This window comes from Podarcis cretensis, assembly GCF_951804945.1.
Source record: "Podarcis cretensis genome assembly, chromosome: 9".
In the NCBI taxonomy this organism is placed as follows: domain Eukaryota; kingdom Metazoa; phylum Chordata; class Lepidosauria; order Squamata; family Lacertidae; genus Podarcis; species Podarcis cretensis.
Window position 1 is genome coordinate 61,507,141 of NC_137178.1, and position 13,290 is coordinate 61,520,430.

Sequence of the window (13,290 nt, forward strand, 5' to 3'; positions counted from 1 at the left end):
CAGCCTCGGTCTCCATTGGCATGCAGTTACATTGGAATGTTCATTATATTTATCACTACTTGCTATGTTTTAATGATTGATCTTTGGTTTTCTGATGACTTTAAAATGTCATTTGATGAAATTTAGTTATTTGTCGGATTGCCTTGTCATGTTTTGAAACAATTTAGTACTTGATTGCTGTTGTAGCAATGTACAGATTTACATTTTTGTTGTTGTACGGTTGTGAGATGCTGGAGAACTGGCCTGCGCACTTGAGTTATGAATGAATAAAATTTCTGAAAAGCTGGGTCTTCCAGTAGCGTGGGCTCATTGCTGTATGACTTTTGGGGGAGGGGGGAAGATAATTTCGACGAGAACCTTACCATCCTTGTTTTTGCTTGACCAACAAGGAGACTGATGTTGTGCCAGATGAACTCCTTGAAAGGAAGTTGAGGAAGATCACTTTCAAATCCTATACAATATCTGAGACGGTAGGGCTAACCCCAGAGATAGTGTACATCGCTGAATTCTTCATCGCTCTGTCGATTTGCAACACTGTCGTTGTTTCAACGCCTGATCAACCACAGCAAAAGGTAAGGCAGGGGAGAAACTAGAGATGCTTCTGGTGCTTGTGTGTGTGTGTGTGTGTGTGTGTGTGTGTGTGTAGTAATTATTATTTATACCCCGCCCATCTGGCTGGGTTTCCCCAGCCGCTCTGGGCGGCTCCCAACAAATATTAAAAACACGATAAAAGATCAAACATTAAAAACTTCCCTAAACAGGGCTGCTTTCAGGTGTCTTCCAGAGTGAGATACTTGTTTATTTCCTTGACATCTGATGAGAGGGCGTTCCACAGGGCGGGTGCCACTACCGAGAAGGCCCTCTGCCTGGGCAGCCACTCTCAGTCACCAGTCTTGCTGCCACATTCTGGATTAGTTGTAGTTTCCGGGTCATCTACAAATGTAGCCCCACGTAGAGCGCATTGCAGTAGTCCAAGCGGGAGATAACTAGAGCATGCACCACTCTGGTGAGACAGTCTGCGGGCAGGTAGGGTCTCAGCCTGCATTCCAGATGGAGCTGGTAGATAGCTGCCCTGGACACAGAATATATAATGCAAATTAACACACAGTAAGACACCAAACATTAAAAACTTCCCTCTACAGGGCTGCCTTCAGATGTCTTCTAAAAGGCAGATAGTTGTTTATTTCTTTGACATCTGACGGAAGGGTGTTCCACAGGGCAGGTGCCACTACCGAGAAGGCCCTGTGCCTGGCTCCCTGTAACCTCACTTCTCGCAGTGAGGGAACCTCCAGAAGGCCCTGGGAGCTAGACTTCAGTGTCTGGGCCTGAATGATGGGGGTGGAGACGCTCCTTCAAGTGTGCAGGGCCAAAACTGTTTAGGGCTTCAAACAATTTGAATTCTCCGGAAATGTACTGGGAGCCAATGAAGATCCATTAGGACCAGGGTTATATGGTCCCGGCAGCCACTCCCAGTCTGGCAGCCGCATTAGTTGTAGTTTCTGAGTCACCTTCAAAGGTAGCCCCACATGGAGCACATTGCAGTAGTCCAAGCGGGAGATAACCAGATCATGTACCACTCTGGCGAGACAGTGCACAGGCAGACAGGGTGTCACCCCATGTACCAGATGGAGCTGGCAGCCAGCTGCCTGCACACAGAAATGCTCTGCAGCACACCTCAGCCTGGCTATTGAATAGTAATAACTCTGTTTAGTGCCTTGCAGCCTTGGTTACACTGAGGGGAGACGAGCCGTGATTTATAAATGATGACCGTTGGCTTCTCATGTTTCCTTGGGGCAGGGATGGGGAACCTGTGGCCCTCCAGATGTTGCCTGAGTCCAGCTCCCATCTTCCCTCACCATGCTGACCAGGACTGATGGGAGTTGAAATCCCCCAGCGTCTCGAAAGTCACAGACTGAGCACCTCTGGCTTTAAGAGGTGGTGCCTTGTGGTCTGGTGAGTTTATGCATAGTGTGCAGATGTCAGGGGCTGGACTGAGGAGGAACGGTGGGGACCGCCACCCCCTTCTCCTGAACCTTTCCGAGAACAGGAGGACAGTATAGATTTAGAACAGTGGCTTGCAGATGGGCACAGTTCAGAGGCTGCAGAGGGGAGAAGCTGGGAGAGGAATAGGAGAAGAAGGAGGAGGAGGAGGAGGAGGAGGAGGAGGAGGAGGAGGAGGAGGAGAAGGAGAGAGACAGCTGACAGACTTGGTGTCTCTGGAAAGCATTCCATACCCCAACCCACCCCCTCCCAGCACCTGGCAGGCGTTGAGAGTAGGAGAACAGAAAGCTCAGAGGCAGAAAGCATAGATCAGACAGTGTAGGGATGATGTATAATAGGAGAGATGAAGAGGAGTGGGACTTTACTCAGAGCAATGTCATTACCCATGAGAGATGGCATTTCTGTCTCTCTCTCTGTGAATATTGAATGAAAGTTTTGGTAAGAACTCTTCTTGCTTAGCTGATACTTGGCTGCCCACCATGGGAGGGATCTGATTCCCTGGAGCCTGACATCAGCTAGTAAAAATTAGATGAGAACCAATATGGATCTTTTTTGCTGTTCCCAAAGTGGGTGATACCCAGTTGTAGGACGTAGGTAGAAATACAGATACATAAAAGAATGCAAATTTGTCGCTGGATCTTTCTGTTTGTCCGCTTTAAGAAGGTAAATTTCCAGGGGTGTGCTGAGTAATTTTTTTTTCTGAAAAGGGGGTGGTAGGCCAGATAAGTTTGGGAACCTCTGATATAGAGTGACTTTTATATACTGGACCGGGTAAGTCAGAATAATAGGCTGTTGAGGCTTTTAAAAGGCCACAGCAGTGCAACATGCCGTTCCAGCTCCTGGTTCCTCTTCACTAGGTCCTGCGCCCCCGCAGCTTGCTCCGCTGCCCCGGCGCCTCCAGTCTGGCTCATGTTTCCACTGCTTGCGCACAAGTAACAGCAGTGACTGACGGATTGCTGTAATGGTTGTGAGGGGTTACTTGTGCGTAAATTGCCTTCAGTTTAGTCAGTTTGTTTGCTCAACCATGTTCAGGGTTAGAGCTCGCCCTCCGTGACCTGTTAGTCACTTGCAGAATCCGTCAGTGGGCGTTTCTTGAACCTCTTCCAGCATAAAAGCTGTTTGACCCCAAGTCTCCCCCTATGTTCCCTGCGTGGAACGCGTCTGCGCAAGTGAGGGGAAGGCAGGGGCGTGCCAGTGCTCTCTCCACTAGATTCGGGTGAAGGGTCTTGGAACCCTGTCACCAATTCCTCCATCTCCCTCTCATCTCTATTGGTGTTACGCTGAATTCCTTCCCCCCGGCTGGTCCCCTCTCCGGCATCGCCCTGGAGCCCTGCCTCCGCCTCTCGCTCTGCTCGCTCTGATGTCAGTTCCCTGACACTATCTTACCTTCTTGGAGTCAGTGCGAGATCTCGTGAGGCCCTCCGAAATCTTATGAGAGCCTCCCATAGTCCGGCAAGCAAGGCAATGAGCCTTTTAAGCTCTCTGCCTTCTGTGCATTTAATTTGTGGGATTCCAACCAGACTCTGGCTGCCAAGAGCGTAAAGTTGAAATCCCACAAGTTAAATTCACACAAATTGCGATCCGACTTCATCTGCAACTGAAGATCACACTTTGTGCATTTGATGAAGTGGACTTTAGTCCACAAAAGCTTATGTCATAAGTCATTTAGTCATTTTAGTGCCACAAGTCATTTTTATAAAATAAAGTCTTAAGATACATAAAGTAAAAATGCTTGTATTCAGCCCTCGTCTCTGCTGTTCATTCTTTTCCTCTGTTCTTTCTCTCTGCTTTCAGACTTTTATATATTTTTCTACTGCTTTCAGACTTTAAACTGTAAGAGCCATAGGGCTGTCAATCATCTCAGAAACTTTAGGGTCTTTCTCCTCAGGGAGTCTTAAACCTTTATTATTATTATTATTTAAATAATACAGCAAAAGCAGAGCATCAACAGAAAAGAAAAAATGAAATTGGAAAAAACCCAGTTCAAAAACATTGAAAACAAATATACTTCTTGTATAGTACTTCACCCACCCGCTCGCAACTTCCCTCTGCCACAATTCGACTTCTTTAAATCTCTATCTCCACATTTATCCTTGCATTCTCCAAATGGATCATTATTTTTACTACTCTTTTCTTTTCCCATTCATCATATGCCAATATGCTTAGAATAAAAATGTAAAGTATATCTTTCTTAGAACAATACTTCAACATATAGGAGTCTTAAATTTTTATTTCTTTTCTAAGGGGGCTTAGGATCTGGTTTCAACATGTTAAAAGGTGTTGGCTGTAATACAGAGGCTTTGCTTGTCTGTTTTGTGTACAGGCCTTTGGATTGTATCCTTTGTGGCTGCTGATTTATTATTATTATTATTATTCCTGTTTTTACAGAGGCGATGGACTCCCAAAAACCGAGTTCCCACTTCACACTTTATGGACCTGAAGCAAATTTTCCATAAGTTATCTGCCCGAAAAATAAGCCCCACCTCTGCTCGAAGCTCAGGTATAGCTGAATCAGAGTCTGAAAGCTTGCGTTCACAGAAGCTGTCCATTTTCCGTGTGAAGTTTCCGTCATCTCTTTCGAATCAAAGCTCTTCGTCTGGAAGCCCAACCAGCTCCATACTTTCAGGGCACGACCAAACGGAGACCTCGAGTAGATCAAAAGAATTGGCACCCGAAACCAGGGCTGGGTCATCTCCTGAAGGCGATCTGTTCTATGAAGCAGAAAGCCCTGACGAAGCGGCCTTGGTTTACGCTGCCAGGGCTTACCAGTGCCGTTTGCAGTCCAGGAGTCCTGAGCTGGTGACGGTACACTTGGAACCTTTGGGACTGTTAACGTTTCAGCTGCTACACATCTTGCCTTTCGACTCCGTCCGCAAACGGATGTCCATTGTGGTGAGGCACCCCATTTTGAACCACATCGTCGTGTACACCAAAGGAGCAGACTCTGTCATGATGGATTTGCTGGAGAAAGACCCAACAGGTATGGGGGATGCCCTAGTCAGCTTTCTAATAAACACTGGCAAACACAGAAGCCTTTAACCTCTAGTTCAGATGTTTCATAAACCTCAAGAGTCTGGCTAGTGATGTACGTAATCTGAGAAATAGCCAATGGAGTGTTGTGTCAATCCCATCTAGAGGCTGCCAGTGCATGGACAACAGTGGTCAGGCTATCTCAATCCAGGAATGCCCTTAATGTTCTTACAAACTAAGGGTGGTAAAAGGCATTCTTAACAACTGAGGTCACTTGGGCCTCTAGCCATGGTGTATTCTGATGGAGATATTGTACCCTAGGGAATAGTCGTGCCACTACATTTTACATGAGCTGCTGCCTTGCTGTAGGAAAAGCACGTTCATGTTCAAGGTATCTCCACCGCCAGGCAGAAGACCTGCCCAATGCAAGGGCCACTAATATCCAAGGCAACACGATGACCAAGTACAACAATGCAGTATCAATATAAACTCTTTATATAGTCTATACGGAACATTGAACAATATGAGAAACCAAATAGAAAACATAAAACCAAATAAGCATAAGCCTTTAGGTCTTTGAAAGTCTATGAAATGCAAGGGCCAGTCAGTCAAGTTTATTTACCGTTGGTCACCACAAAAATGCAAACAATATTTTGGTACATTTTAGCATAACTGGGCCCCAGGGCACTGGACTCCATAGATTGCACGAGTAACACCTGTCAAAATTGATTCCCCTATTATATCTCAGGATCCCACTCAGAATATTTTACATAGCTCCCCACCACTGCCCACCCTCAGGAATATGATCTTTTTCATAGATGACCCCTATGTTGAGCATTTAACATTTCCTGCTTTTCATTATCTTCCAATCTCAGGTATTAAAAAGATTGACGCGCAGATGCAAAGAATTAAGGAGAGAACTCAGATGCATTTGGATGATTATGCTGCACAAGGACTGCGCACTCTCTGTGTAGCTATGAAGGTGATCTTTCTCTTAATGGTTAACGGTACAGAATTGGCAAAACCTCGGTGCCAGCAATAAAACCGCGAGCACGTTTGCAAAGCTAAGCAGGGTCTGGTGGCGCTTCAGATTGGATGGGGGGCCATTGTGTTGAGATTCCTGCATTGCAGGGAATTGGGCTAGATGACACTCGCGATCCCTCCCAACTCTACAATTCTGCGATTCTGTTTTTTCTGTTCTTGAAAGAATAGGGTGCTATTTATTTTACAGTTCATTCCTAAACTGGGTGGAGGATCAGCTGCTGCTTCCAGAGACCTGCCATCTATACCTTCAGAGCTATCTGCGGGTGTAGCGGAAGGCTCCACAATTGCTGTGGTCCTTTGAAACTCTTCTCTGCTGATGGAGAAGCCCCTCTGTTTCTTCCTAACTCCTAGCCAGCAGATCTGGGGTTTAGGCTCGCCCAGTTGGGTGGGGGCACCTTTTTCTTGGTTTAGAACATAGTCAAAGCACTGGTCAGCAGATTATATATGCAATATTTAGAATTTTCAAACATACTTCTCCATGATCTGTGTCCAAACCACAGTTGAAAGCATACGGATATGGTCTGGCCACATGGTTTCCCATCACAAACTGATTTCAGAGGAAGGGCAAGTTCTTTTTCTACAAAGGGATGGTTAAATGAAGCCACCCCCAACATTTAAATGAACGAGTAAACTGCATGCACGTGTCAGGACTTTCTTTAGCTATTTTTTAGTCTCAATATTGGAAGTTTTTAGGAGGGATTTGTTGTTATTTTAAGCCTGTTATTTTACTTTCAATAGATGGCAGTGGAGGATAGGCAGTTACATAGCTTGAACGTTCCCCAGGATTTTGCTCTCAAAACCTTGGTTTGACATAAATTGCATTTGTCAAGCAGTGCTGTGCCAGAAAAAAAACTCACTTCGAGAAACAAAAAAATAGGGAACTTGACTGATTTGGGGGGGTTGTTGTAATAGTGGAAGATGCCTGTCTCAGTCGTATAGTTCTGTAGCCAGTCCCACTGTAACACACCCTGTTATTCCCTTTAAATGAAGTAATGTTTTAATTCTTGCAGCACCCCCATTCTCTCAAATACTGAGCTTGGTAGTTATGTAAGTGACACGGGGCCACCTCCAAAATACTGTAGATTTGGTGTGCATGTATCATTGCTAGGCATAAACTCAGTTTATATCCAACCTGAAATAATTCAGCCAGTACATGGTGCTGCGAGGGAGAAAGCAGCAAAGGCCACCGTCTTTGTTGAGTGCAGTTCAGAAAATACATAAAAAAGCAGGGATGGGTGCATTGACTGCCAGCTGGCCAGTCTAGGAGCTCAGAGTGACAAGGCGGAAGGAAGGAAGGAAGGAAGGAAGGAAGGAAGGAAAGAGTTGGCTCTGGTGTCACCTCCAGACTTGATTATTGTAACTCGCTCTACATGGGGCTGCCCTTGAGACTGACCCAGAAACTACAGCGGGTGCAGAATGCTGCAGCGAGACTCCTTACGGGGTACTCGCTGCGGGATCACATTCACCCAGTGCTATACCAGCTGCACTGGCTCCCGGTAGAGTACAGGATCAGGTTTAAGGTGCTGGTTTTAACCTTTAAAGCCCTATACGGCCTAGGACCCTCGTACCTACAGGACTGCCTCTCCTGGTATGTCCCACGGAGGACCTTACGGTCTTCAAGCAAAAACATCTTGGAGGTCTGGGGCCACAGGGAGGTTAGGCTGGCCTCAACTAGAGCCAGGGCTTTTTCGGCTGCGGCCCCGATCTGGTAGAACGCTCTGTCACAAGAGACTAGGGCCCTGCGGGACTTGACATCTTTCCGCAGGGCCTGCAAGACATAGCTGTTCCACCAGGCCTTTGGCCAAGGGACAGTCTGACCCACTCCTTTGGTAATCCTCATAGAACTCTAGCCCAATGGTTGCCATTAATTTGATTCTGAATTGATTTTAGAATGTATTTCAATTAATTGATTGTGATTTTATGTAAACTGTGTTACTTTTACCATTGTTAGCCACTCTGAGCCTGGCTTTGGCTGGGGAGGGTGGGATATAAATAAAGATTTTATTATTATTTATTATTATTATTTGGTGCATCATGCTTCTGCAAGTGGATGGCAAGTTTTCGCCTCCCACCTTGCGCCGAATGATGCTGTCTTCTTGCTCTAGCCCTTATCTCCCCCCCCCCCCACACACACACCTATTGGTATAATTTTCACACCTCTCCTTCTGTCACACATTGTGTTGGCCAAAGACCGCTTGCAAATGGTCAAAGGGACTCTTAAAAAATATATCTGGATATATAATTTGCTTTAGAGAGATGAATGCTGTGAATTCTTTATTATTTTAAAATGGCTTTATTTGCATGATGTTGATCAGTACGGTGATGTCGGCTCTTTGCTGATTCTGCAGGTGTTGACTGATGAGGAATACAACGAATGGTTAAAAGGATATTATGCCGCAGAACACAACATAGAGTGCCGGGACGATATGCTCCTTGAGTCAATGCAGAAGCTTGAGAACAAATTAACACTGCTTGGTGAGTTGGGAAGAAGATGGTTGTTTTGCTAAACTCCTAAATATACAGTGGTACCTCTGGTTACATATGCTTCAGGTTATATACACTTCAGGTTACAGACTCCGCTAACCCAGAAATAGTGCTTCAGGTTAATAACTTTGCTTCAGGATGAGAACAGAAATCGTGCTCTGGTGGCGCGGCGGCAGCAGGAGACCCCATTAACTAAATTGGTGCTTCAGGTTACGAACAATTTCAGGTTAAGAACGGACCTCCGGAACAAATTAAGTACTTAACCCGAGGTATCACTGTAGGAGCCACTGTATAGGCTCAAACCTTATCAATGAATGCAGCTCCATCAAATGCACTTAGCCCAGTGGGCTTGAACATGCTTAACATTTGTGTTGGACTGTATCCCCGTATCACTTAAATTCCCTGAAGTTGCAAAACTAATCTAAACATTTCTTTTGCTGCTTAATGGGGTTCGGAAGGAGGAGCATAAATTTTTGAGAATGAAGAGTAGACGACTTAGGTACAATCTGGTGGCTCCTGGGAGCATTCACTGGAGGCGAAAGTGCCGCTGTGCCACCACTGATTGCCAGCAAAACCTCTCCAGAAATCAGCGCTGATGGTGGAGACAGCAGGGTGTGTGGATGCCTCCTTATGGGTTTCTGCCACCTGAGGCTGTGGCTTCACACTGTCTAATGGTTGGGCTGGCCCTGCCTGGGAGGGCATCCCAGGGGCTATCAGATACCACAAAATTCCCCCTGTGCTGAAAGGGGAAGGCCTCTGCAAGGAGTGCTTCTGATCAGGATTCCAAACATTGCATTCCATTCCCCCTCTTACCACCCAATTTTTACCCTCAGCTGGTATCTGAGGGTACTCAGTACTCATCCAGCTGATTTGGTAGGGTTGGAGAAATTCCATCCTGAGGGGTTTTTCCCCCACTAAAGGTTGTTTTTGTTACTTCCGCCTTGCCCACATAAGGTGGGCTACGTTGCCCACATAAGGACCAGAAGCACTCTGCAAGGAGTGCTTCTGATCAGGATTCCAAACATTGCATTCCATTTCCCCCCTTACCACCCAATTTTTACCCTTTTGTTTTTGTTACTTCCGCCTTGCCCACATAAGGACCAGCACTCAAAGAAACTGAGGTTGCTCTTAGGATACATGATTACATAGGCTTTGATTCTGTTAGAGAAACTATTCCGGATCCTTTACGGTTCAGACCAAGGCACCATAAACTCATCCTGGTTCCATATTATTTCTCCTGATTTCTCAAACATTTTGGGAAATTCTATCACATGTAAAATGTGTTAGGTTGCGAATCGGCACATAAGCGGATTCCTCATCATTTGCCTCATGTTAGGAGTTGGGAATTGTAGCCACTTTGCCTAGAACCATTGGCAATTGGAATGGTAATAAGTCTTTTGCAATCCCACTTGGAAAAAAATTATGAACCTTAAATCTCAGCATATTTTTGCTTAGGAGAAACTTGGCATTTCTCAGCTTTATATGTTGCCGCTCCCAACTGCTGAGTAGTATTTACACTTAATTGCATTTTTTAATTATGTTATGCTATTGTTATTGATTCGATTTATATCCTGCCCATTATCTAAAAATCCCAGGGCGGGGTACAAAATTAAGAACATAATTTATGTAGCATAATAATAAAAACATAATACAGAGCCTAATGGTAGACAGAAGAAGAGAAGGAGGAGGAGAGGAAGGAGGAGGAGGAGAAGATATTATTTATACCCAGCCCATCTGGTTGAGTTTCACCAACAACTCTGCACGGCTTCTAACAAAATATTAAAAACACAATAAAACTTCAACATAATAATAAAATAATAACAGTCCTCTCCCACGCATTAAGCAGGCCATACATTATTGAATGGCCAAGGGCCTGGGTAAAGAGCAATGTTTTTGCCTAAATATGTGTAATTATGGCTCCAGGTGAGCCTCTCTGGGGAGAGAGCATTCTACAGATGGGGAGCCACCACAGAAAAGGCCCATTATTGTGTTGCCATCCTCCAAACCTCTTGGGGGAGCGGGCACAGAGAAGGGCCTCTGATGACAAGCGCAGGGCCCAGATCAGTTTGTATGGGGAGTCGCAGCCCGTTAAGATATTGAGGTCCTGAACCTTGTAAGGCTTTATAGATCAGGACCTGCACTTTGAATTGGGCCTGGAAACAAATTGGCAGCCGGTGCAGAACAGTGCAGTTTGACCTAATCCCACTGCTTGCTGCTTTGCAGGTGCCACCGGGATTGAAGACCGATTGCAGGAAGGTGTTCCAGAAACCATAGAGGCGCTCCGAAAAGCAGGAATTAAAATCTGGATGCTGACTGGCGATAAAAGTGAGACAGCCATCAACATCGCACATTCCTGTAGATTACTGGCGCCGAGTGATTTCATCTTCATCCTGCAGTCTGATCGCCTGGTGCGTGTGCCATTTGGTTTTTCTGTAGCTGGAACTGTTTGCATTGCTTTATGACCGCAGGGCCAGAAAAGACAGCAGCAGCAAACTTACCCACCAGACCTCTTCCGGTTTTTGCTTTGGGTTACCGTATTTTTCGCCCTATAGGACGCACCGTCCCATAAGGCACACCTAGAAATAAAGGGGGAAAATATTTTTCCCCCAGGCACGGGGCTGGGGCGGGGGAAGCCCGAGCTTCCCCCGACCCCAGCCCCCAGAACAGGCAGCTCTCTGCAAGCCATGGGAGCCCAGCGCCGGGCTCCCACTGCTTGCGGAGAGGTGCGCGAAGCCTGGAGAGCGAGAGCAGTCGGTGCGCACCGACCCCTCTCGCTCTCCAGACTTCAGCGAAAGCCTGCATTCGCTCCATAGGACGCACACACATTTCCCCTTCATTTTTGGAGGGGGGAAAGTGCGTCCTATAGGGCGAAAAATACGGTAATTCATCTTGCAGTTGTCTTTCCCATCTCGCCCCACTGCTGCTGCTCCTCCTTTCCTTTTTGGCCAATGGCTTCACACTGGTCTGCGCAGCTGGGGTGTTGGCAGTGTGTCACGGTTCCCTTTGCGTCTAAAAACTGCAGTTTTTTGTAGGATGACCTTTATAAATTCAGGATTTTATCTTAAATGTGAGTGTCTAAGCTGTAAGGCTTTTTACAATTGTACTCCTGAACAGAAGCATAAGTGGCAGTTAATTATTTAAATACTGCCCACCAATTCATTTGTCCTTCCGCCTTGTGCAGAAAGTTGACACACTGCAAAACATTGTTAAAATGCTTCCAAGGGCTAAATGCTAAACTACACTAGCTCTACGGATGTCGGACTAGGAGCTTTGTCTTGGAATTTGGAACAAGTTCAGTTTTTGCAAGTTGCTCTTTGTCGTATCTCCCTGCAGCCATGTTTGATTACCATTAATGTGCTAAGAATTATCTCATTAAAATGGTATTACATGCAGCATTCCAGAAAGTTAATCTACTTACATTTCCTAATGCAGAAAAGATCTTGGTGTTTTTGTGTTCTCTCTTAAAAATAGTCAGTGTTTTCAAATGGGAAGCCAGATCCCTTTTATGTGATGGAAATATCTTTATTCACATTATCCAGTACTAATCCTAGCCATGACTTGTTAAAGATTGCTTAAAAATTGGGACAGAGAATGCCTTGCCGTAAAAAAAGGCCAACAGGTTGAAAAGAATATTGTATGATGGCAGGAATGGGTATTTTGTTTGTTAGAAATTCAGGCCTTTGTTTTCACAGATGACTCACTTGAAGACTGATGAACTAATCACAGTAAAAATGTTGTCTAGACAGTGTTATGTTTCTTTTAATTGCACATTCATAGAATCATAGAATTGTAGAGTTGGAAAGCATCTCAATAATGATCTAGTCCAACCCCCTGCCATGCAAAAATCTCAACTAAAGCATGGTTATATTTAATTATGATTTTTCTTTGGGGGGGGGAAGGTCCTTTCAGTTCAAACCCACTGTGTATTATTGAGAAAGCAGCACACAACTTCATGTACATCTCCCATTCATTTTAGTGAGCCATGTGTCTATAAACTCTCAGAAATTTCCCTTGCACTTCTGCAGATCCCATTTATTTTAGCTGAATTATGTAAGATGAGTTTATTTTATTTCTTTAAATAAATAAAAAAACTAACTACTCACATGCATATGGATCACGATTTAATAATATAGCCCCTTCCATTAATCAGATTTTAAAAAAACACATTGCAAAATATATCTCTTTCCAGTGTTTCCTTCAGCCATTGGATTCCTGCCCCTAGCTAAATGTAAACTCTGTGTGTGGCTCATTTCTTAAGCATTTAACGAACCCTTGCTCACGTGACAGTGAGCTGCTTTGTCTAAGCCATAGTTTATTGCAACAGGAGCAAGCCACAGTGAGCCTCAGAATTTTAAATGCATTCCTGCTGCAAACATGAAAAGAACAGAAACCTTTGTTTCCATTTTAATTAACTATATTGTTGCTTCATCTGAACCTGACAAACAGTGTCTTAAAATATGTTTGAAACAAGCCAAGTTCAAGGCATGGGTTCTGAAGTTGGCTCCTTTCCACAAACCATAGTTAAGGTAGACTACAGTATAGGGTTTGGGCATATTGCAGTTAATCAAAAATGGAAGTGAAAGCTTCTGATCTCAGGGCTGTGATGGAGACTCATTCCTTTGGCTTATTCCTCCTTCCATCATAAACCGGTTTATGGTAATATCCAAACTGGCCCAGAATCTTTGTGAAGAAGGCTTTCCCTATCATGGCCTTGCAGATCTTTTGCAGAATTAAAAATGGCGGCTCATTTTCATTAATGAATGCACTCAAGATACATCTATAGCTGACAAG

General features: G+C 44.9%; 1 protein-coding gene across 22 annotated transcripts in view; it reads left to right on the plus strand.

Moving 5' to 3' along the window:
- The window catches only part of ATP10D (ATPase phospholipid transporting 10D (putative)), a 67,538-nt gene that overhangs the window by 38,184 nt on the left and 16,064 nt on the right, over nt 1-13,290 (plus strand). For all 22 annotated transcript variants that reach the window (XR_013842133.1, XM_079989619.1, XM_079989623.1 and 19 more), the window contains 5 exons: nt 390-572; nt 4,390-4,981; nt 5,847-5,953; nt 8,364-8,490; nt 10,723-10,907. Coding sequence is in view for 21 of the 22 variants with exons in the window: in XM_079989619.1 (XP_079845745.1) it covers nt 390-572; nt 4,390-4,981; nt 5,847-5,953; nt 8,364-8,490; nt 10,723-10,907 (1,194 nt within the window). In the remaining variant the exon portion in view is untranslated. The remainder of the gene's footprint in view (nt 1-389; nt 573-4,389; nt 4,982-5,846; nt 5,954-8,363; nt 8,491-10,722; nt 10,908-13,290) is intronic.